The sequence below is a fragment of the Sinocyclocheilus rhinocerous genome, unplaced genomic scaffold, assembly GCF_001515625.1.
Source record: "Sinocyclocheilus rhinocerous isolate Xijiao unplaced genomic scaffold, SAMN03320098_v1.1 scaffold714, whole genome shotgun sequence".
Lineage (NCBI taxonomy): Eukaryota > Metazoa > Chordata > Actinopteri > Cypriniformes > Cyprinidae > Sinocyclocheilus > Sinocyclocheilus rhinocerous.
Genome location: NW_015646165.1, coordinates 114,880 through 140,055, shown reverse-complemented (window position 1 = coordinate 140,055; position 25,176 = coordinate 114,880). Strand labels below are relative to the sequence as shown.

Sequence of the window (25,176 nt, the reverse complement as noted above, 5' to 3'; positions counted from 1 at the left end):
AAGACATGCTGGCTATTAACAATCAAATGAAATCACTATCAACAAAATTCATAGATGGACTGTGCATAAATGTTAAGTTTAAATATAACATTTTAATGTAGAAATATTAAATGATTGCAAAAATGAAATAAGCTATTTTAAATATGAAACTACAACCGCCCGTAGGTGGCAGCAAGTGACTGTCTTAATGAGTGAGCTGAATCAACCGATTCGTTTTGTGTGATAGGCTAAGTCCTATATCATAGGCATAGATATGTTATAAAAACAGAAACTCATTAAACTGCTATTTTTAAATTTAAAATCATTTTGATGACATTTTAACGGCTTGATCTGAAAAGAGCTGTTTTTGACAGGGTAAAAAAGGTGTTTTTTACACTACCATTGAGAAATTTTAACCAAACTATGTTACAGACTTTTCATTAAGACCCTAAAGAATCATATCAACTTGTGGAAAATGGGCATCCTATGACCCCTTTAATGGAGCTGTTTAAAGTAGCCATGTGATAAACCAATCGGTGCAGACGCGATTCAATATGTGTGTCCTTCTTCTATGTGAAATAATCATAAATACCAGTTTATGCTGTTTGATTGTGGCCTCGAAGGTCGTACTTGTAAGCTGTAGCCCCGGCTGGCCCATTTAGATCTTGCGTGCGCAGTTGAAATGCGGCTAATAATTTCTGAATTCTGACTGGCATATAACGAACAAATCAAACAAACGTAAACGGGCAAAGGCGGGGCCCCCTACAAGGCGGGGCCCATGGGCTGCAGCCCACTCAAGCCCAATGGTAAGTCCGGCCATGGCTCTCGGTCATACCTATGTCATTACCGGAGCAGTCGAAGGCTGCGCATTTATTGCATGACGGAGCAAAAATGTAAGTGTCTAAAGCATAAGCACAGTTCCATTGAATGATAAATGTGTTTTAACAATGTCGTTGAACCGAATGTACGAAGGAAACTGTTAAATTAACAACAACCTTGAAATAAGAGCGCAAGGTTTATCTGATAATCAGATGCATATAGCGTTTGTTGCTATAACAAACAGACATCGGGCGCGTTTACTTTCAGAATCATAATTTGCCGATGGAGAGGAAAAGTTAAATACTATAGCATTTTATTTTATGAAAATGAGATGAAGTTTTCGCACTGAAAGAGAAGTGATCTCGCGCTCATAGACATGCCAGGCTATATCTGCAGCTAATCTGAATAAAAAGCAGAATGAACTGATGAAACGTTAAGACAATAAACACAATAAATAAATAAAATGTATGAATGATGCAGTGCTAATTGACATATGATTTATTACAGTACAGAAACTATAATGTATATTTTCTACCTTATTCTGTGCAGAAAATTGATTGTTTGTAGTACTGTATAAAACAATCATAAAATTGCCATTAGGAAAAAATTATAGATTCCAAATGATTGATTATTGTCCAGCAGTGTATATGATTTCTTATAGCAAATTCAAAGTAAGAGATAAGAAAATAATTCCTAGTAAACAATAATAATAATAATACATAAAATTATTGTTTTTGACATTTCAGTCCAGAATGCAGAATCGAATCGTTAATCGAATTGAATCGAATTTAATTGCGAATCGTTTTGAATTTACAAAAATCGTTCTTGAATCGAATTGAAAACCTATGAATCGTGAATTGAATTGATTTGCTGTCTACCCAAAGATTCACATCCCTACTTACTGGTAGATAAAACTGAAAATCATCCACGTAACAATGATATGAAATACTGTATTTTTTAAAAATGTGGGCCAAGGGAAGCATATAAAGGGAAAACAGTAAAGGTCCCAAAATGGATCCCTGGGGCACTCCACACAAGACAGGTGCAGCGGATGAGAAAAAAATTCCTAAATTTACAGAAAAAGTCCTGTTCTCGAGATACGAGGCAAACCACTTTAATGCAGTGCCTCGAATACCTACCACACAATCCAGTCGTTATGAAGCCAGTAACACTCTGAACGATTCACTGACTAAGTGATTTGGATTCAAACTACAAGTCTGAGGCTGTTTTGTCAATCTTTTTTGGCTGATTCATTAAAACAAAACTGGTTCATAAGAGTCATTTGTTCGTCAAATCAGACATGTTCATAGTTCACTTCACTCTGTCAACATAAAATCTGATGGATGGACGCACACAAAGTTTCTTCGGCTAGTTTTTTTTTTTAAGTTCACCCTGACTTACTTAAAGCTATAATTTGCTGTGGTGTTTTGAGTCCCGTTTCCATTAATCTCTTTGCTCTTTCATTTTCAAGTCACATCTCAAATGACTGATCAGTGATATCCTCTGAAGTAAAAAGTGCATAAGATATCTCACCTAACCTCTAAGCCGCTGCGAACTTGGAAAACATGACCTTCAAGCTTGAATTAATCTGAAGGTCTGAAAATTTCTTATTACGTAGTTTACATACCAGTGTTATTTTAGAATTATTTATATAATACTCATACAGTTTAGTGTTTTAGCCTTACTAATTATTTTTAACTTTTTTCTAATTTTCGATTAGTTACATTTTTCTAATATTTCATACCTAATTCAATATTTATATTTTACTTTATTTCAAGTAACAAAAAGTTTTTAATAGTTTAGTTAAACCTGTTACATGAAGGTGAGGGGGGAATGATTAACTGTGTTAATTCAGCAATAGAACAGTGTGTGTGTGGTATAGTTCGCTGACCTCTTGAGGTGTGTGTAGATGCGGCCGAGTGTGTCTGTGTCGCTGTGGGGGTCGTGGAGCTGCACACGGCAGGTGAAGCGCAGCTGGTGTTCACTGAGGCCCAACTCTTTGAGAGCCTGTTCTGGAGAAACCAGCCGCAGACTCTACACAGACACACATATTCAGAAAACATGGAATTCATGACGTCTGAAACCTTATATTAGTCAAACAAACGATGAATTGAACCTAAAGAGCCATGATGACTTACATTGTCCTTCATTATTAACGTCCCATGCATGGTGCGAGGTCTTTTAGCATCAGGCAATGGACCTGCGAGAAAGTTTCATAACAAATCCTGTTATTTATTCAAATATGGCATAACATTGATGATAATCATTGATAATCACCAAAAAAAAAAAGATTTTGCCCTGCGTTTTCTTTAAAAATACAAAAAAATGGAAATTATAGTAGTAGTAGTAATGTGACACTTCTAATTTAATAAAAGCACTTACATTAATACTTCAGTTAACACTTGTTATATTTAGTTCAGTTATACACTTGTATTGTTTGAGCCGAAAAGCCATTTAAATCATAATTTTTACAGTTCCTTTAGGGATTTAGCATTTATGACAATATAATGTCATGGCAACAAAGTAAAACTATATATAATTTTACTCAGGAAACTTTAACACTTGTTATATTTAGTTCAGTTATACACTTGTATTGTTTGAGCCGAAAAGCCATTTAAATCATAATTTTTACAGTTCCTTTAGGGATTTAGCATTTATGACAATATAATGTCATGGCAACAAAGTAAAACTATATATAATTTTACTCAGCAAACATTAGTAAGTTGTTAACATGTATATTATTTTTACATTGTGTGGCTATACAATCTAAACAGTGAGTATTTTAATGTTTACAGATCAGCCTCATTCACTTCAGCTGTAAGTGCCTCAGATTAACCCAGATTTTTTAAGGAAAAGGAAGAAAAGTAATTTTTCTAGTAATCCACATTATGCCATAAATATAGATTTTTGACCTTAACTTGAACCCAGCAAATTCCTTTAAGCCAATGGGATCCAGAAAATATAAAGTCAAACTAAAAGAGGAAAAGCAGAAACTGCAAGACCAACATAAACACGTGACAAAAAGTCATGACGGCATTTCTGTAAACAGGTCAAATAAAGCAGTCAGTGGTGTACGTGTCAATCAACACCTCCGAGAGCCATCTCCCTCTTCAGCAGGTTGAGTGAGATGTCCACAGGGACGCTGGGGTTCGTCACTATGGTTGTCGTCTCTCCGTTGGCCGGCATATAGCAGCTGATACCTGCATGAGGTAAAACATCAGCACAGAGAGAACATCTTACAAACACTGTAAAGTACACTATTAAAGTGATCATATTCCACAATTTTGTATTGTATTTGTTACCCTCTAAAGTTCCCAAGAATAAATCACAGAACTAGAATTTAGCAACAGCAAAGCACGCTGTACAGTCCAAAGTTTAATTGTATTTTGAGGAGTTGTAGACTTACTAAACTCTTGCTCGATCTTGTCTTTGAGGAACTCCATTTTCTTGGCCTCTCCGTGCACCAGCAGCATGTTCCTGGGTTCTGCCATGCGGATCAACTGCATGATGCCTTTGGCGTCAGCGTGAGCGCTGAAGGACATGTACTCCACCTGTAGCTTCACATCCAACTAAACACACACACACACACACACACACTGCTGGTCAAGTGTGGAATTACGATTGTGAAATATTGTATTAATAATTAATAAAATATTATTAATTTAAAAGAACTTGTTCTATTGTAATATATTTTAAAATGTAATTTATTTCTGTGATGCAAAGCTGAATTTTCAGCATCATTACTCCAGTCTTTAGTGTCACATGATCCTTCAGAAATCATTAATGTGATTGGCGCTCAATTATTTTCAATTATTATTCAAATAGAAAACAGTTCTTTTAATTTGCAAACATATTTCACAATATTCCTGTTTTTATTGTATTTTTAATGTAAAAAGAAATCTTGGTTAGCATTTTTGGTGATTTCTTTTAAAACTAAAAATTAATGAATAAATTAATCACATTTAATTAAACTAATTAAAAGTCAATTTTGTACTGTTATTGTATGATACAAATTCAGATGTGAATTCTAGAGGTTTGACATAAGAATTAGTTTCAGGTGTGGTTAAAGAAGGTAAAAATGCCAGATTTTTATGAAAATTATGGGAAACAGTGGACTATATAAACTACAGAGTTCTCTGATGCCATCTAGTGAAGCTCAATTAAAATCGTTGTTTGCAGTGCCAATAATTACCGTTGCTCTTCCCTCCATCTCCAGTTTTTTCTGTCCATTCAAGATCTTGTGTCCGACAGTGCCTTGCACACAGTACCCTGGCATGATCAGCTAAGAAATAAATATATTAAACTCAATAAATACATCTTCCATTTCGATGAACTATGAGTCAGTATGGGCTTTGAATGAGTTGAAGTGGTAAGTAAGTCTCAGTAACATAATCTGCAGTTTCATAAGGAGTCTTACCATATTCTTTTCATTGCCGGCCCATTTCTTGAATATCTGTAAAGACTGGCCAGCGTGCAACATTCCAGGGGTGGCAAACACAACCTGACAGAACAGATGTCAAAGCCTCTGCTTTTACATAATATCATGCACTGGTTTGATTCACTTCTCAACAATCCATCAATTCTTGTTGAATGCCTTAACAGCAGAAATGGCTACAAACTTCAATTAGTTCTAACTAGGAATCAGAGTAATTGGCAAAAAGAATCAGTTCTTCGAATCTGAGGCCTTGAGAATCAAGAGTCAAACCACATTGCAAACCTTTTGATTCTGATCACCAAAAAGATTCACTATTCATTCTGTGATAGATGCAACATCCTATTAGTGGAAAATTATTTTTAATATACAAATTTTAAACTAACAAATTATTAAATTAAATGTTTTTTTCTTTTTATTAAAATAAGAAAAAAATTGAATTTAAAGAAACAAGATTCAAAAATGCCATGTTTAATATTCTAAAAGGCTTCAACGTGTATTATTTAATAATCATCATCATCACCATAATCATTGTGCATAAAATAATAGTAATAATTATAAAAATGATAATTTTACAATAAAAAAATCCACGAATAGTATAACAATTATCAGAGTATATCAATTATCCAGTTTAAAATTCTCATTAATATTAATATTAAAATATTAATTAATATTCTAAGGTTTCTATAAGTATCATCTAATAATAATAATAATAATATAAAAGATAATAATATTTAAATATTTTGCATAATAATAATAATAATACTTTAACAATAAAAAAAAATCCATGAATATCTCCATACAGACTTGCAGATTATATCAGAAATAAGATTAAAATTTTCATTAATATTATTTTCTGAATACTACTTAATATTCTAGAAGGTTACTACTACATATATCATTTAATAATAAAAATATATATAAAATATTTAAATAACAATAAAAATATATATTAAAAAATATATATTATAATAATATATTAAAATAATACAAAATATTTTCCATAATAATAATAATAATAATAATAACAACGAATAAATGAATGAATGAATGTCTCTTTGTGGACTAGCAGAGTATATCAATTATGAATTATATACATTTCTTCATAGTGGTCTTACCATTGGTCCAGGGTTATCAGCATATGAGCGATCAAAGGCTTTGATGTGCTTGAACTCAAACATGTTTCTTTGTACGAAGGTCTTGCGGATCTTCTGATTGGTCCAGGTGATGAAGAGCTTGTAGTAGTGATTGGCTTTCTCCGTCAACCCGGTGGAGAAGTAAATGGGGGCTTTCAGATTCATTCTCTCCCTGTTAAAATGAAGAGCCAGCAATTACATACCATTCTGTGCCAATATAGAGTTTAGGAGTGTCGTAACAGAATTTGTGATATTAAACATATTAACAAAGGTAAAATAGGTGAGCAGCAGCAATCTTAGGCCAGTGAACAACTGTACAAGCTCACCAGAATGTTTCCAACAGAATACAGAGTTCCTGTGCTCTTCCCAGAGCAAACACTGGAATCAAGACCTACAACAGAGACACCAAGATGAACAGAACATACACATCTGAGAGCATAAAAAAGGATAGTTACGGCTTTAAAATCGGACGGATGAGCTGACAAACACCAGCTGAATTCTATATATTTATGCGCCTTAATTACCTTCCCTCCTCTTTCTACTGTTTCATGAACCTTCTTCAGGAAATCTCTTTCCCTGCAGCGTTTGGAGTCTCTGATCGTGGTGGCGTACGTGGACTCTGATATCAGAAGATCTGGCCGGCATTTGTCAATCCAAGCAGCTCTGAGTAAATAAAGTCAGAGAATCTAAACCTGACTCAGTTTAACCTAAATTCATCTAACCGGAATATGAAACCTGAAACGTACATAAAATATGTGACCAAAAAAGGAGATTTTACTCACCCCAAATGTCTGTCTGGTGTCATGTTGTAATCACCCTACACAAATAGATTTAGATATAATTGGCAAATTATGTCAACAACTGGAACAACATAAAATCGGAGTATGTAATGAGCAACGTGACACTCACTGTATAGACGACAGACTCCGAGCCGACTTTGATTTGAAACATGGCGGCTCCCAGCACATGACCTGCATAGTACGCTTTGATCTCGAGCTCTTCGTCTACCTAAAAAAAAAAAACTAAACAAGTCAGAAAAAATAAAAAAATAAAAAAATAAAAAAAAATCATTAGCAACATTAACATTCATTTGATGCTTAGGTTTAGTTTAACCATTTTCAATGGGGAAAATTTACAACATCAGAATTAATTAAAATATAAAAAAAATATTCTACATTTAATTATTTTATTACAATAAAGAAAAATATGATTTAAAGAAATAAGATTTCAAAATGTCATGTTTAATGCAAAAAGGTTTCTACATGTGTAATTTAATAATAATAATTGAACGATACAAAATCCTTGAATAGTATATCAATTATCAGATTGAAAGAAATAAGAAATAAAAATTATTAATATTTATTTAGAATATTAATTAATATTCTAAAAGGTTTCTACTTGTGTAATTTAATAATAAATAACAAAATATAATAATAATAATTTATTATAATTATAATTTATTATCATTATTTATAATATATTATTATGAATAACTGCATATAGACTTGTAAGGTAGTTAAATAAAACTAAAAGTAGAGACAATTCTCAAAAAACAAACAAACAAAAAAACAATACATTAGAAGCAAAAACATTCATTTGATGCTTACATATTGTTTGAATGTAACCCTTTTCAATAAGAAAAATGTACAATAACAAAATTCTTAAGAACTTAATGATTACTAGTCGTGAGGGGAAGTCGTGGCCTAATGGTTAGACAGTCGGACTGGTAACCCAAAGGTTGCGGGTTCGAGTCTCGTACCGGCAGGGATTGTAGGTGGGGGGAGTGAATGTACAGCGTTCTCTCCCACCTTCAATACCACGACTGAGGTGCCCTTGAGCAAGGCACCGAACCCCGAATGTACAGCGCTCTCTTCCACCTTCAATACCACGACTGAGGTGCCCTTGAGCAAGGCACCGAACCCCCAACTTCTCCCCGGGCGCTGCAGCATAAAATGGCTGCCCACTGCTCCGGGTGTGTGTTCACGGCGTGTGTGTGTTCACTGCTGTGTGTGTGCACTTTGGATGGGATAAATGCAGAGCACTAATTCCGAGTATGGGAATCACCATGCTTGGCCACATGTCACGTCACTTCACTTCACTAAAATTAATGAATTTACTATTTTTTTTATTTATAACAATAAATAAAATGAATTGATTTCAAATTCACAGACAATGAACTTTTTACCTGAACTGTTTGGTGGAGGTTGAGTGGCACAACTTTCTTCATGCAGTCTTTGATCATCTGTGAAGTGAAGAAGTTGGTCTCTCCCTTTTTGTCTACTGTGATCTTTCGGAAGTCCTCCAGCAGGATGGGGCAGATGGCTTTGGTGGGGTGGGTCATGTAGATGGGCCCGTCGTAACCCACCATCTCACTCATGTAGGGAAGAGCACCGCAGTGATCCAGATGGAAATGACTGAGAGGAACATAAAGAAGGGAAAAATCACAATGGAGAACAGAAAAATGTACACGACAGTCCCATTACAAATCATATATAAACTAACCTTATAATGACACAGTCCAGGAACTCAGTGAGGCGACCGTTTTGTGTAACGTAACTAAAATCGGGGAAACGTCTCTGAAATCAAACACAGATAGTTAAGCATACAAGTGAAATGATAGATTACAGAATTATACTATTATAAAAATACAAGTGAACATAGCATGAACCATTGTAACGCACATCGTCGTTATAGCCCATATGCATGCCACAGTCAAGCATAATGTTTTTGCCTCCGATGGAGACCAAAATACAGCTGCGGCCAACATCCTGACCAGCCCCTGCAAAACAACAGATTCACACATTTAGAAGAACATTTACCTTTAATAATACCATAAACATATAACATTAAAATATTTACATTATATAAGTCAAAATATATAATATTATAAGAATTACAAACACAGACTTTAGGAGACCTATAGGCATACACAAATAATTTTTTTTGTTTTTTTTTACATTTTTTAATTAAAAAGTGAACTCATCTGCTAATATCGTTGATTCCTGCACAATATTGTCGGATTTGTTATGTATCATATATTTGCTAATGGCTCATTTATGAACGTTTTATCTATAAAATTAAGCAAACCTCTTACCTAAAGGCGTAACTTTGATATCAGGCATCTTGACAGCTTTGAAAAGCTCAGAAATGAACGTTTTATGTTTACAGGAGACTGATGGTCAAACTCTTAACTGTAGATTAGCTGGATATGAACACTTGACGAGCGCATGTCGGTCAGCTTGCACAATAGCCAGGGATGTAGACCAACTGTAAAGAATGTAAACGTGTTTAAGCAGTAGATCATTCAGAAACAGGTTAGCACAGGTTAGCACAGGAGCTAAACAACTTCACGCCGCACAGAAGAAGAGAGTAGAATATCAATAAGTATCTCGATGTGGGCGTGGCTTAGTTGCCCACATGTTGTCTATCGTTTCTAAATAATAATTTTCTTATTTTAACTCGTCACTGTGCGTTTTCATTTTATGGCTATTAAAGCCTTTTTTTTTAATTCAGGTGTAAATTACTATCAAAGCCGCTAGTGAAGCGGACTAAAAAAACGGCCATGTCACGTGGTCCCTGTTACTTTTCACAGCGCTGTTCAGTGTGGACCAATCTTACTCGTTTGTGATTTCTGGACAAGGATTTTTAAAAATCGTTTTAACTCAAATTTCAGGGGCGTGTTTCTATTCCCTTGTCAGGTACAAATGTGTGGAGTTAATTTATTAAAACGATTATGATTTTCAGTTTATAAATGTCTCCAAAAAAGCAAACAGCTTCCAGATATTTGAATTCGGCTCAATGGAAAATTCGACTTTCTGAGCCGTCGAGCGCCCCCGCCTGGAGGTATTGACGCATTTGTATGTCATGTGACATGAAAAACATGATTTGATTGGTCTAATGTTGCTTAAAGAACACAGGAAAATCCCGGAAGAGAGGATCAAGCGAAAAGCAAAGCATTTACAGTGATATGATCTCAATGAAGAAAATATAAGATACTTTAATTGAAAATGAATACATAGGAGGATTTTTATTGCCTTGTCGATTGTGTTGTAAGAATTTGTCCACAAATTTTATTTCGTGTTAGTTAAATTAGAGAGAACAGACATGGCAGATACATTCAGTCTTCAAAGGGTTTTGGAAACATTCAGATCAAGTCTGAGTGAGAAAAAGGAGGTTTACATTAAATACTATATAGCAGGATGGCAAGAGCTGGTCGCGTGAGTACATGTTTTATATTAAGATCTTGGGATATTTAAAAAAGTTTTGCCACAACTCGTGAAATATTAAGCATTTTTTTATTTTATATTTAATTTTATAATAATTACAGGACCTGGACAATTAATGGAAATTTATATTATTCATTTAAGTGTTTCTAATGCTCAGCTGTAAAAATATCTGCATCTTGTAATTACAAATATCTGTAAAATTAAAGGGTTAGTTCACCCAAAAATGAAAATTCTGTCATTAATTACTCACCCTCGTGTTGTTCGAAACCCGTAAGACCTTCGTTCATCTTCGGAACACAATTTAAGATATTTTTGATGAAATATGAGGGCTCTCTGACCCTCCCATAGACAGCAAGGTAACTACCACAAGCAAGGTCCAGAAAAGTACCAAGATGATCGACAAAGTAGTCCGTGGGACATCAGTGGTTCAACTGTAAAGTTACGAAGCTATGAGAATACTTTTTGCACAAAGAAAACAAAAATAACGACTTTATTCCACATTTTTTTCTTCTTCTTCTTTGGAATTTTTGGCGTATTCCGCACCGTAGGCACATGCCGCCACCAACTGTTTATATACATACATGGATGATAGTCCCGTCTCTATTTATATTTTATTTTATTTTATTGTTAATTTTATTTCGGGTTTACCCAAGCTGTATTTCTAGCTGCTGCGTGTTCAGCTCCCATGCCAAAAAACCCAGCTTGTGTGTTCCCCTATTCTATTCCAGATTTTCGTCTCTACTGCGTCACTTGTGGACGCCGCCACACGCTCGCATCATGATACTGTCGTGAACGCGTGTCCCTTTTCTGGACCTTTAACGTGGTAGTTACCTTGCTGTCTATGGGAAGGTCAGAGAGCTCTCAGATTTCATCAAAAATATCTTAAATTGTGTTCAGAAGATGAACGAAGGTCTTACGGGTTTGGAACAACACGAGGGTGAGTAATTAATGACAGCATTGTCATTTTTGGGTGAACTAACCCTTTAATTAAAGAATTCATTGGTTAAAAAAAATATAGGAATACCATTTGAATATAAAGACAACAAGCAATTTAAATAAATGTAATAATCAAAATCCCTCTTTTTTCCTATCAGCTTCATGAACAGTTTGGGGAACGTGTTTTCCTTCATCTCCAAGGATGTGGTCAGCAAAATCCAGATCCTAGAGAACTTCCTTTCAGGAGAAAACAGATCCCATTATGTCACCATCCAGTCCATGGTAAAGTATGAGCTAGAAAATGACCTGGTGGACCTCACCAAAAGAGGCAGCCATCCAGAATCCGGCTGCCGCACTCTTCTGAGGCTCCATCGGGCTCTGCGCTGGCTGGAGCTGTTCCTGGAGAGACTGAGAACCAGCACCGAGGACAGCAAGACCTCCGTCATGTGTTCTGATGCCTATAATGAGTCTCTGGCTCAGCACCACCCCTGGCTTATCCGGAAAGCCGTCGGCGTGGCGTTCTGTGCGCTTCCGGGGCGTGACACATTCTTTGATGTGATGAATGCGGGTGATCACACGCAGGTGGTTGCTCTGTTGGGAGAGTCTTTGCCTCTCATCGCTGAAGTGTACCAGATCACAGAAGACTTATATGCGAAGAACAACCTCCTGGAGTTACCATAGAGGGAGGACTGATATATATTTTACTATTTACACTAATTAATACATAGTCCTTGTGGCACATACTCACTTACTTACTACAAACATTGACTTGTTTGACTGTCTGCCTGTTTAAAAACCGAAGGGACGTGCAATATGCAGATTTAATGCACATTTTAAGCATGGTTCTGCTCATTTAAGCTGTCAACTACACTACACCAAGTGGGCATTAAATGCTGGATGTATGTTAATATATTTGAGCTTAGGGAACAATATAAAGCCATTTAAAGGTACAGGATGTGCATGATATATATTTAAATTTGAAGTGCTGTATATTTGAATATATAGGTCTTTTTTTCCCTTGAGTGTTAATTATTTTATTGGAAATCCTTTTACTTGAAGTCCTGTCGAATGTGCGTCATACATCTGCAGCTTTGCTGAAACTACAAAGGGGGAAATTTAGTTATTAGTAAATGTATAAATGTACATTTTAGTAAATGTATAAATGAATAATATGTAATGCAATAATTAAATATAATGTTCTGAGAAATCTACGTTCGTCATGGTTATTCTCATATTATATCTAAAATTAAAAGAATACTGAACATTGATTTTTAAGCTTTGCCTTAGGATGTTGACATTTACTTCTTTCAGTATTTACTATTTTATTTACAGTTTGACAAACGGCACACTTCTTAGAAAGCAATACAACACTAATTAGTTATATTCAGTGTATATTGTTAGTTATTATTCTCAGTTACTACATGCTTAACTCAAAGTGACTTTTTTTGGGCCTTAAATTTCTTTAAGGTGTTTAGGAAATGTAAATATATCATAATAGTAAATGTCTCACATGAATGCATGAATAATTATATGAATTATACAGAATTAACATTAATTTTAATGTATTATGCTGTACCACAAACAAGAAAAATAACCCAAGAAATTGTTTATGTATTTTTGTAAGCACTGTTTAGTAGTTTGACCCACATTTTATATTCATCTACGGTTTTTAACATTTCATAATAATGTGTAAATATAATCCGGTATCATTGGTACCGGACGTTGGTGCGTTTATGAAGCTTATTATAGCACTTCCGCTTCGGTAGCGTTGCTAAGGAAACGCCAGCGCGTCGGCAAAACTCTCGACCGTAGTAAAAATGCCTGCTTACTTTATCTCTTCAAAAACGACTGAAAGAAGCAAAATAGCATAAAAGGTACGACACATTTACCATTTTACCGTATTATGATTATTTATTGAATATTTTATCAACTTTAACATAAATAGAACCGTAAATTTGAAGTTTTTGTAATGTATAAGCTTATTTATTTGGTAAAGTAAGACTGATGCATGCAAGTCTAATGTAACTAATAATGATACTGAAGACTATATCTATCTATCTATCTATCTATCTATCTGAGTGATCATCTATCTATCTATCTATCTATCTATCTGAGTGATCATCCATCCATCCATCTATCCATCTACCTATCTATCTATCTATCTATCTATGTATTAGGGATGTGCATCCATCTATCTATCTATCTATCTATCTGAGTGATCATCTATTATCCATCCATCTATCTATCTATCTGAGTGATCATCTATTATCCATCCATCCATCCATCTATCTGAGTGATCATCTATTATCCATCCATCCATCTATCTATCCATCTATCTATCTATATATCTGAGTGATCATCTATTATCTATCTGAGTGATCATCTATCTATCTATCTATCTATCTGAGTGATCATCTATCTATCCATATATCTATCTATCTGATCAGAATTCAATGTCTTTTGGAGGAAGGATGCATGTGACCAGGCCCAAGTCGTCTAAGGGACGCAGCAGACCCATGATGGCTCCCACTTTGAGTGAGGATTCACCTTCCCAGTCCTCGTCTCTTTCACCCCAACCTCCAGCCCCCAAGTCAAATGACGGGTTAAACCAATGCCTTCGATCCCGAGCCATTCTGAGACGCTGCAGTCAACCTAGTACAGATATACTGACTGAAATCTTCGACAGACCCCCCGATGAGCCCGTCTCACTCAACAAATACAGGGTTCTCCCTTCCATAGAGAAAAAAACAGGTACGGACCGGACGTTCGGTCAAGGTGACGGCAGCCGTAGGATATGTCAACACACTTCACGTGTCCACACAAAGGCCCGACCAGATGTGACGTCAGGAAGTGAGACGGGTCGAACTCCTCCAGAGGAATCAGGCCTGCTGCTGGCTATCAGAACGCCATGCGGTCAGAGGTTCAAGTGCCATTTCCGGCCAACTGACCAGCTCCAGGCGGTGCAAATGGCCGCAGAGGCTGAATTCGGGGAGAGGTTTGACAAGTGTATGATTGAGACTATGGATGTGCCACGCAGGACTTTTACAAACCTTACAATGACTTTGGCTCAGTGTGGCGTCCTGAACAAATCGGTTTTATGCATTTCCCAAGATGACAGCAACATGGATTTAACTTGAAACTCTAATGTAGTTCAACTTTTTATGGACACTCAAATAATACAAAGAAAAACATTTAGATTTTCTGTCCGATTAACATTTCAAATTATGATTCAAATTTATCATGATTAAATACATGATTGAACATGGAACAGCAAGATTATTTTGATGGTAAAATGTTTATTCATCCAAGATGTAGATGAGTTTGTTTCTTCATCAGAACAGATTTGGAGAAAAGTAGCATTACATCACTTGGTCACCAATACATCCTCTGCAGTGAATGGGTGCCGTCAGAATGAGAGTCCAAACAGCTGTTAAAAACATCACTAATCCAGTAATCAACACCGCTTCTTTACAAAATACCAGTCCATAATCCATAATATGCTTCCTTCAGTGAAAAGTCTATCCCCTGTCCTCTTACATCAAAATCCACCAACATATTTAAGAACTGTTTTCGCTGGTAAACAGTGCTTGATCTGTGCAGATTTCTCTCCTGATTCAGATGAGACAACTTTTTTATTTTTTTACTGAAGAAAGCAATATTAGAGGACTTGTGTTTTAGCTGGAAGCAAGTTTGAAATTAAAACGTCTTAAAGATGGATTTGTTTCTTACAAACACGCAGCTTTTCACTTCATAAGACATTAACTGATGGACTGGAGTCGTGTGGAGTTACTTGTGGATTATTGTGATGTTTTTATCAGCTGTTTGGATTCAGAGGATTCATTGGTGAGCAAGTGATGAAATGCTAAATTTCTCCAAATCTGTTCTGAAGAAGAAACAAACTCATCTACATCTTGGAGGGCGAGTCAGTTATCAGCAAATTTTCATTTTTGAGTCAACTATTACTATAAGGTCAAAATAATGTTGCTTAAAACAACAAATTAAGATCACTAAAAAAAGAAATCAAGAATCAGTTTGGGTCATAAACAATAGGAAGAATTAGACATTACAGACATCTAGATAACATATATTTTATATTATAGATAAAAATGTTTTACGTTTTGCTTTTTATTTGATTTCCACAAATTAAAACTGATATCAGAATGCAAAACATTTTCGTCCCTTTATGCAAATTTTATTTTTTTTGTCTTTTGACTCAAGACTGCAAGTCAGATTTAAAGATATAAATCCATGCTAAGAGTATGACACTTGTTGCATTTAATTCTTGCAAAGAAGTAAAAATGATTTGATATCACCATATAGAAATGAGCCAACTTGTAGTTTTATTATTATATGAATATGTAGGATACAACTATAAAACCCTAAATGCAGCAAATGTACAAAAAAAGGAAACTTGGATGCTGCAGCTAAATGCAATTGCAAATGGGTTTCAGTCAAACAAGGTGCATTAATTTAAGCATCAAAAATGTAAATAAAATAATTTAGCATTTAGCAAACAACAGTAGAGCAGCCATTCTTAACAATATAGCTACAATACAACAATATCACTCTTCAGTAGCTCTTTATACTTTGTAAAAGTGCTGCATTTCTTGCAAAAGAAAAGAACATGCGAGCAAATGTTCAAATAATTCACTGTTCAACTAAAACTCAAACTTAATTTTTGGTCTTTCTGAACAGAACAAAACAAACTCTTCTTCAAAAAGCTTAAATGCTTTTTGCAGTTCAAGTACAATGGCATTGCTATATATCAAAATAATACTCTATTGTGATTTTCACAATAATTCTCATTATAAAATTATTCTAAAGTGCTCTTGAGGAATGCTAGTGTTTTGAGTTGGTCTTAAGAGACTGTGTCATTTGTGCGCCTTATTATAATTTTGTTCCAATCTGTAGGCAAGTAAACCATATTTATCAGAGATTCTCTTACTGGCTTTAATCTTCTCACATACTGTGATGGAATAAATACTGAAGTCTGTTTTGATTCTATTCACACGTATACAAGACCAAAAAGCAGTTGACTGACTTCACAGTGCAACACTATGCAAGATATGCTTCTTTAGTCAAGTAGATAACAGAGAAAATGCCTATGTAAAACTGTCTCCTGTAAACAAGATTAGATGTAGGAATTAGTACCGCAATACACATCAAAATCAAAACAGACTGTCAAACGCAAACTGATTCAAAAAGTCTTGTAGCAGCTATAAGCTTAGAATCAAAACTATTTGGCATTAAGCTTGAATTAAAGCGTATTCTCCTAAATATGAGTCGATAATTTAAGTAAACATCTGTCTCTGCAATGCAGATTATTCAAGCTTCATATCTGACGAGTTAACAGCAGAACTGATTTTTATGAAAATAATGTGGAGTGCATTTCACTCTTCATCACATCAGTTGGCGATTTTTTCAATTTCATCAAGATCATCTGTGTCCAGCCTCCCAATTTTCTTATCTGTTGGGTAAAACAAATTAGTAAACTAATAAATGTAAATTATAAAATAAAAAAGACATTTCAAATAAAAAAAATAAATAAAAATTATTCACTATTTTTGTAATTTATATACATTAATATTCTATAATAATTTGTATAATAATTCTAAAATTAAGAAAAATAAATATATAATTTTTCATATAGACATACTACCAGTGGATTAAAATGAAAAGCAAAAAAAAATAACAAATTTGGACTGTGATTATAAAAAACTGAAAACAATAAATAAAGTAATAAATCAAAAACGGAATAATTAATTTAACTATATATATATATATATAGAGAGAGAGAGAGAGAGAGACAGAGAGAGAGAGACAGAGACAGAGAGAATAATAAATTAATTTGATATATTTTTATCATTTATAATTATTCATTATTTTTTATAATTCATTAAAAATAAATCAAATAAATACTGGCTGAACTATTACTTTAAGAGGTAAACACTAATGGAAACACTTACTAAAATGCTTTTCATATGTCTTGAGAATCTCCATGCTGCGCTGACTGTCCACCATGTTGACAGCAAGTCCTCTCTTACCAAAACGTCCAGTTCTGCCGATCCGGTGGAGGTATGTTTCATTGTCTGGATTTCCGTCTTTGTCCAGTGGAAGGTCAAAGTTGATCACCACTGACACTTGTTCAACATCAATACCTGTGGATGGACAGCTTGATTATTAAAGGTTGCAGAATTTGCACACAGATAAGTTAGAAACAAATACTTCAACTTTGGGTTACAATAGCAACTCTATATTCTCTCAAGGCTGTAAAAATACAGGTTTGCTTCTTATTAGATATATATTAGATGTAATAGTGCACTTGCCTCTTGCACAGACATTAGTAGTGATGAGAACTTTCTCCTTGCCGTCTCTAAAACGTTCAATAACTGCAGCTCTCTGCTCGACTACCATTTCCCCACTGAGGAGCGCCACCTGGTGGCCCTCTTTAGACAGCTGGCCGGCGAGCCAATTGGCTGTTTTCCGAGTCTGAGAAAAGAGGACAACATGAGATGACTAAGTGATAGAGACACCAGGGGCCCGTTCTTCGTACGTTGCTAATTACGAAGAACGGGCCCCAGCATGCAGATATCAACCAGAGGCGAACAGACTCACATGACAGAAGATCATAGCTTGTGCGATAGTGATGGCTCCGTAGATGTTACAGAGTGCGTTGAACTTGTCCTCCTTGCTGTTGCAGAGCACGTAGTACTGCTTGATAGTGTCCAGGGTCTCCTCTTCACGTTTAAGCTTGATGATGTTGGGATCTGGCACAACCCGCTCAGCAAATTTCCACACAGAGTCCTCAAAGGTGGCAGAGAAAAGTAACATCTGACAGCCTTTGGGCAGCATTCTGTCAGAGATGGGAAATAGAAACCATTTATTCTCGATCATGCTAAACCATGTTGCATTTTCAGTTTAAAGTTACTTTTTTTTCTATTTAAAAAGAAAACGTAAAATAAATGTCAATGCACAAAAAGCCAGAGACATCAGTATATGTGTTGGTATTTTTGTGAAAATATGCAAAATGATCAATGGAAAATAAGGATATCAATAAATGTAATCTTTGTGTTCATATTAAAAACATTTAAACCATTTTCAATAAAAGCTCTGATTTAATAACTAATTTAACTTAATTAAATTCCATTTAATTACAAAAAATAGTTTTCTTTACACCTTGAAAACAGAAGCATACACAGAATCACTTAAATAAAATATATATATATATATTTTAATCATGACTTTTCATGATTTTATTAAAAAAATGTTTTCCTATTTTTCAAGAATTTTAGTATTGGAACAATGAAAATGCTCTTTATCAAAAAAAAAAAAAAAAAACTATTTAAATTAAATCGGAAAATCATGCACGTTCATCTTTGAAGACGAGTTTTCAAGTTTCTGCCAAGGAATAATTTTTATTTATTTATTTTTTTTAAAGTAACTGCCACTTTTTCTCACAATTCAGACCTTTTTTTCTCGTAATTCAGAAATGTGAGATACAAACTCAGAATGCAAGATACTGTATAAACGTGCAATTCTGACATTGTATCTCTCAAATAAGAGTTTTTTTCTCTGAATTCTGATCCTCTGAGTTTACATCTTGCAACAAAATGTATAAAATATATATATCAAAATTTTATATCAAAAGTACTTTAAAAGAAAATTGCCCCACTTCTTATTTTCTTAAGTAATAATAAAAGTAAAATTATTAAAAGTAATTATTATATATATACGGTATATATATATATATATTTTTATTATTATTTTTAAAAACTTCCATTATTTTAGCATTGGAACAAAGAAAAAACTATTTTTTTCCTCTAAGGTCCACAAAAAAAATCATGTTTAAATCTGATAATCATGCACATTCATCTCTGAAAAGGTGTTTTTCAAGTCACTGTATGTATGAAATGCATTTTTAATAATACTAAATTATGTATAAGGTCCAGATACAAAAAAATGTTTCATTATAGGTCAAAATCGTAATAGATCATATAATCAGCAGTCTGTCTTTGTGTATTTGCTTGTATGTTCTCCAAACGCTAGGCTAAGTTCACCTCTGAATGCGGATGCTCTGGTCCTGGTGTCCCTGTGTGGCGATCATCACATCAGCCTCATCCAGAACAAACACTTTGATCTTTTTCGGGTCAATGAGCTTCAGCTTAACGCACCAGTCCAGAACCGTCCCGGGTGTGCCGATGACGATCTGCTCCTTGATCTTAACGCCACGATCCACTGACAGAGGACACAGCAGCTATCACGCTTTTAAATCTGCTTTACACATCGCAAGATTCTGAGGCTTCATTTAACCACTTACTTTTATGTCCTCGAACAGCATATGCCAGTTTGACTTCTGAATAGAACTTGCCCATCTGCTCGATGACTTTACCCGTCTGCAGAGCGAGCTCATATGTGGGAGAAATGCACAAACACTGCAACACAGACACAGAGCGGACACCAAAGAATGATCAACATTTATGTTGTTTCAGTTCACACTGAAATGAAAACTCGCACTTGTGACTTTAATGAGTTCATGCACAAAGATATTTTGCAGATTTTGTTTGTGTACCATGAAAAAGACATGAGGCTGAGTAAATGGCAGAAATTTTTATTTTTTTTTAAAAACAAAAATGATGAACTATGGAAGCCTGTTTCTGCCACAAAATAAAAAGTTTATTGCGACTTTTTATCTCACAATTTAGACTTTTTTCTCGCAGTTCTGAATTGCTAGATATAAACTCAGAATTCTGACTTTTTTTTCTCGCAATTCCATTTTTTCCCCTCTAAATTCTGAGTTTACATCTCGCCAATTCCCCCACAGAATAAAAAAGGTAATTGTGACTCTTTATCTTACATTTTGGCCTTTTTTCCTCGCAATTCTGAGAAATAAAGATTCTGAGATATGAACTCAGAATTGTGAAAAAACCATAGACTGTATAAAAACATGGACGTAGTGTCCGTGACGTCACCCGTAGGTTTCCGAAGAGCGTTTTTGAAGCCTAAAGTAGGCGGAGCCGGCCATCGCCATCTTGGCAGCGTGTCACTCCCAGATAATTGAAAATGGGCAAAGAGGCGGGAGCTGGTTGCTGAAACCACGCCCACCTAGCTCGACGGTGGTGACCATAGCGGCAATCCACCTGTCACTCAAGTGGCCACGCCCTTAATTGTGCAGAACTTTAAGGCTTAATATAATTTAAACGGATGAGTTAAAAAAAATTCACCCCCCACAGTTGTCATGAAGGGCAAAATTAGCTATATAGACCAAAATCATTTTTTGAACCAGGCTGTAAACGTTTTTTTCTGCTGTAAAGTTGGGCATTTTAACATGGGGAGTCTATGGGATTGACTCCCTTTTGCAGCCAGCCTCTAGCGGCCAGTTGATGAATTACAGTTTAAGTCACTTCCGTGTTGGCTTCACAAGAGAGATCGGGAGGTTGCCGCTTGGAAAAAACTAACAGATATTAAACTAACAGATATTGCTATACTTTGATTAATCACAGTACATTAAGGCAGTTCTTCACTGCTTTAATTCTGAAATGTTCTGTTTAAATATGAAAATATTCATAATCTACTGAACCTAAAGTCTCCAAATTGACCAGTGTCTGAAAAAACAAAGGTTTTACCTCTAGTGTCTTGCCTTAACTCAGAGTGAAAGGGAACATTAGAGTGAATCTCAGTTTTCAAACTCACCTGAGGCCATTTTAAGCTTGGGTCCACATGACTGAGCATGGCCAGCACGAAGGCAGCTGTTTTACCAGTGCCAGACTGAGACTGAGCAATCAGATTCTGAGGTCTGGCAGTGAAGGAAACATATACAGTCAGGGAAACATATGAGTGTATTAAAACTCAATTCACACGTATACTCAGAGATTTCACATAAACCTTTTGATGGTCCAATATTGTTCAAATAAAAATAAAAATAAAATAAACAATAATAATAATTCTGGTTGCATATGTCAAGGGTTTTGAGCCAAAGGGGCTCAAGTGCAAGTCACTTTTCTTTCCAAACTCTCAATATGACCTCTGTATTCAATTAAAATAACATTTAAAATATGTGGACTTACGGTTCGGCGAGCATCATGGGAAGGGCATTCTCTTGGATTTTAGAAGGTCTGTTGAAGCCCATTTCATAGACGCCTTTGAGCAACTGAGGTTTCCTGAGTTACACATATAAAATTAATAAAATTGACATATGCAAGCTATCCGAGAGGTGTCGGAGCTTCCAAATATAGTGCATGGCCTTTTTCATATTTATTTCTCCCAAATACTGAACAGACAGTTAGCAGTAATTGTTCTGAATGCTAGCAATACAAAATACCATTCAAATGTTTGGGGTTGATACAAAATACAAATAAATCTCGAAAATTATTATTATCAATGTTGAAAACAGTTGTGCTGCTTCATATTTTGGTGAAAAACTGACCTCAAACCTCTGAAAGGTAGTGTAAATTCACAGCCTTTTCCTCAGATATCATTGTTTTAACACTTATATTAAGTACTCACAGTCTCAGCTCCTCGAAGGTCTTGACTGAATAAAGTGGTGAGTTTGGGTCCCTCTGAAGAACCTCCACTTGGTTCGTGTTGTTGACCACATTGCTTCTGATCAGCTTGTTTAGGAGAGACTGTGTGGCTCTGTCCTCTAAATAGTAGATTAGGAAAGAAACAGGTTACTATGATGGTCTTTTACAATTAATCCGTAAAGTTTAGGTGTCATTTGAATAAGTAACTTAAGTTGCAACCACACACTTTTTAGACTAAAGTACTTACAGCAGCTTTAAATTCAGAATCATTCACAAAAATCTGCTACACTAAAAACTAAAAATTTGCATTAAGCAAATAAATTGGCTCAGTTTTAAATCTATGCAAATTAACCTTTTTCTTCTTCATCGGATTTGTCACCACCTACGGTACAGGAGAGAAAAAAAATAGATGACGCATAAGAAAATGCTAAGAAATATTTTCATGCAATTATTGTTATGTTTTGTAAAAACAAATAATAGTACAAACACACACACACACAAACTGTCATCATTTACTCATTCTCATGTCGTTCCAAATGTGTATGACTTTGTTCCTTAGATGAACAAAAAAAGGGAGAATTTGAATAAAGGACTGGTTGTTTCTTCCATCAAGAACCATATAAATGCAAGGTTGTTATTACATGATTTTGGTCTGTTCCACACTAAAAATGTTACATGACTTGAAAAGACTCGTAATATAGTGCACACTTATAATGACACTTTATAGTACTTTTGCATCATTTTTGAAGATTGAAAGCTCCAGTTCCCATTTACTGTAACTGTATGGACAAAAAATAAAAAAAAAACTACACTTTTCAAAGTTTCTCCTTTTGTGTTCCACAGAAGTCACACAGGTTTGGAACTACATAACATTAAATTATGGGTGAGCTATTGCTTTAATGCAATATAATAATGTAAAACATGACTACCATCAGGCTGGCGTATATTTGCATCTCCCGCTTCCTTAATCCGCACTTTCCCAATCTGTTTTCAAACAACAGAATTTACAGTTTTAATCAATTTAAATGCACTGCATAGAGTCAATACCCAATAATGAACATTCACAAATGAAGTGTGTGTCAATAGTAACGTCTTAAGCTGATTAAACAAAAGTCAATGATTTAAATGAAGCAGATATGTTTGCTAAAACTGATCTTAAAATAAAATCTCATACAGGCCGTGTCTTAAAACTAAGTTAAAAAGCATTTTGATGGCCAAAACCTTGTTTGGACGTTTCAAACACTCCTGTGACATCCAGAAATGCTGTCTAGGTAGACAGCTCACTAGGGTTGGTTTGAGACGCAGCCAGCGCCTGACTCAACGCAACTAGTGCGCTAATCCGTTACAACACAATTAAACCAAATTTTCACTCACAGACTTGGCTGTAGACTCTTGATCGTCCACAGATAGAGCCCACGAGTCGGTTGACATGGCTTCAGTCGCAGATATGTGAACTATTAAACGGCCTTGATAAGTCTTCAGATCGACTTCACTCGATTTAGCTTCGCGAGAATGCGCACAGAAAGCTGTCCGGCCGGAAGTTAGCACAGGACACTCAGTTCCAGTTTTCAATTTCATGTGTAAGTATATGGGTTTTAGTTTAAACCAATTAAATGCTACAGTAAGTTAGTATATTTTTTATAATAAGCCATTAGTGCAGACAAATATTGCCATTTGTCATTTTCTGCTCATATTGACTGAACTTCACTTAAACTAGCAGATTTACGTTTGGCATCTCAGGTAGAGCAACCATTCCCCCCCCCCTCATTAGTTCATTTATGTATTTATTTTTATGCATTAGGTATAAAGAAATAAAAATATGTTAAAATTGGCCAATGGTTAGACATAGTTTACATTTACATTTTTACTTAAAAATTGTTCCATTGTGATGGTTCCATATCTCATTAAGTGTGACAACATGCTTCGTATGTGTAAACAATATCTTTTCCCAGTGCAATAAGGGAAAATTGTTGAAAATTATTATTTTTTTTTAATACACCTGAGAAATGTTCATTGTAGTAAAAAAAAGTGTTACAACTTGCCCAATCTCCCCTGAATATTATCACTTTTTACTTTAAAAATGTATTTATATGAAAACAATTATTTAAGGATCCTAAAGAAAAACTAAATAAAAATAATATAAAATCCCTATTTTAACACTGTGTAACACATATAAGTAATATGGTATTTTGGAAGAGGTAGTACTTGCATACTAAACAGGAAAGGGAAGGCATAAACATAATGACACAATGTGTTTTGGCTACACATTTCTTGAATCCTTCATACTTGAATACCTTCATTACCATCATATAGGAAACCATAGTTGATGTAACCAACCATGGTAATAAACAGCCATGCTTGTTTTTGTCTTTGGTTACTATGCTCTTACTAGAAATACCAAAGTTAAATTATGGTTACTGTGTAAGAATAATGATAACAAAATTTTCCATTAAAATATTTAAAATCTTCTTCTGACCTAATTAAAACCCAGTTTACAGATCTTAATGACGCTTTAACCCTATGTTACACTATTAAGGAGCCATGTGCTTTTGGTACATTTATTAATTTAGAAGATGCTTTTAGAGATTGATTAATACAACAAAGAGATTTATCCTGTTTGGACCATGTCTGTTTTCATAAACCTAAGAAAGTCATGATGCTTCAACCTGCCCCCTGGGTTAAGAATGATAGAATAAAAGGTGCTTGGGGTCATTTTTCTGTCATATGCAATCTTGCATTTGTCTCAAAAGTCCATTTTGCATGACAGGCTATATGGTTTTATTTGTTTTTGCCTGCTTTCTCATACAGGTAATTCAGAATTTCATCATAACTGTGAATTGAATGTGTATATTCAAAGAATCTTTATTTTAAAAGATTGTGTAGCTGATATTTATGACTTCCATTCATAGCTTTTGGAAGTTGAATTTGATATATTTTCTTCTTTATTGCAGATGAAATAATCAGCAACTGCTGCAGCCCTCAGTAAATCCCAGCAGATGAGATAAGAGACATTCACCGAGAGCGAGCGAGCAAGAGGGAAAGAGAGACAGTAAATAGCACATGCTAATTTAATTGAGAAACAGAAGCTGAGGTTTAAGCCAAGGCAGCACATCACTAAACACACACAC

The 25,176-nt window shown here is 34.9% G+C and overlaps 4 protein-coding genes across 5 annotated transcripts in view; 2 read left to right on the top strand and 2 right to left on the bottom strand.

Annotated features, from left to right (window-relative positions):
- The window catches only part of ints11 (integrator complex subunit 11), a 22,028-nt gene extending 12,212 nt beyond the window's left edge, over window positions 1-9,816 (bottom strand). The window contains exons 1-15 of the mRNA XM_016510840.1: window positions 9,461-9,816; window positions 9,048-9,145; window positions 8,869-8,942; window positions 8,552-8,780; window positions 7,276-7,374; window positions 7,149-7,183; window positions 6,891-7,029; window positions 6,693-6,757; window positions 6,349-6,538; window positions 5,216-5,299; window positions 4,991-5,080; window positions 4,205-4,367; window positions 3,888-3,998; window positions 2,937-2,998; window positions 2,690-2,832 (exon numbers count right to left, since the gene is read on the bottom strand). Coding sequence (XP_016366326.1) covers window positions 2,690-2,832; window positions 2,937-2,998; window positions 3,888-3,998; window positions 4,205-4,367; window positions 4,991-5,080; window positions 5,216-5,299; window positions 6,349-6,538; window positions 6,693-6,757; window positions 6,891-7,029; window positions 7,149-7,183; window positions 7,276-7,374; window positions 8,552-8,780; window positions 8,869-8,942; window positions 9,048-9,145; window positions 9,461-9,488 — 1,610 coding nt within the window. The 5' untranslated portion in view covers window positions 9,489-9,816. The remainder of the gene's footprint in view (window positions 1-2,689; window positions 2,833-2,936; window positions 2,999-3,887; window positions 3,999-4,204; window positions 4,368-4,990; window positions 5,081-5,215; window positions 5,300-6,348; window positions 6,539-6,692; window positions 6,758-6,890; window positions 7,030-7,148; window positions 7,184-7,275; window positions 7,375-8,551; window positions 8,781-8,868; window positions 8,943-9,047; window positions 9,146-9,460) is intronic.
- A 450-nt stretch (window positions 9,817-10,266) lies between these two features.
- LOC107706969 (ceramide-1-phosphate transfer protein) lies at window positions 10,267-12,650 on the top strand. The gene is made up of 2 exons (XM_016510820.1): window positions 10,267-10,583; window positions 11,687-12,650. The coding sequence occupies exons 1-2, from the start codon at window positions 10,471-10,473 to the stop codon at window positions 12,207-12,209; spliced, it is 636 nt and encodes a 211-aa protein (XP_016366306.1). The 5' UTR covers window positions 10,267-10,470; the 3' UTR covers window positions 12,210-12,650.
- A 1,331-nt stretch (window positions 12,651-13,981) lies between these two features.
- On the top strand, window positions 13,982-14,665 carry LOC107706981 (UBX domain-containing protein 10-like). The gene has a single exon (XM_016510833.1). The coding sequence runs from the start codon at window positions 13,982-13,984 to the stop codon at window positions 14,663-14,665; it is 684 nt and encodes a 227-aa protein (XP_016366319.1).
- Window positions 14,666-15,947: 1,282 nt separating this feature from the next.
- Window positions 15,948-23,596, bottom strand: LOC107706984 (ATP-dependent RNA helicase DDX19A-like). 2 transcript variants are annotated; one of them, XM_016510835.1, is made up of 12 exons: window positions 23,423-23,596; window positions 22,975-23,032; window positions 22,401-22,430; window positions 22,032-22,167; window positions 21,593-21,685; window positions 21,219-21,321; window positions 19,846-19,960; window positions 19,586-19,763; window positions 18,144-18,381; window positions 17,855-18,017; window positions 17,495-17,686; window positions 15,948-16,995 (listed from the first exon to the last, which is right to left on the bottom strand). In XM_016510835.1, exons 1-12 carry the CDS (start codon window positions 23,477-23,479, stop codon window positions 16,934-16,936), a joined length of 1,425 nt encoding a protein of 474 aa, XP_016366321.1. In that variant the 5' UTR covers window positions 23,480-23,596; the 3' UTR covers window positions 15,948-16,933. The 2 variants fall into 2 exon arrangements, with proteins under 2 accessions (XP_016366321.1, XP_016366322.1); XM_016510836.1 differs by having other exon boundaries at window positions 22,978-23,032.
- Window positions 23,597-25,176: the final 1,580 nt, after the last annotated feature.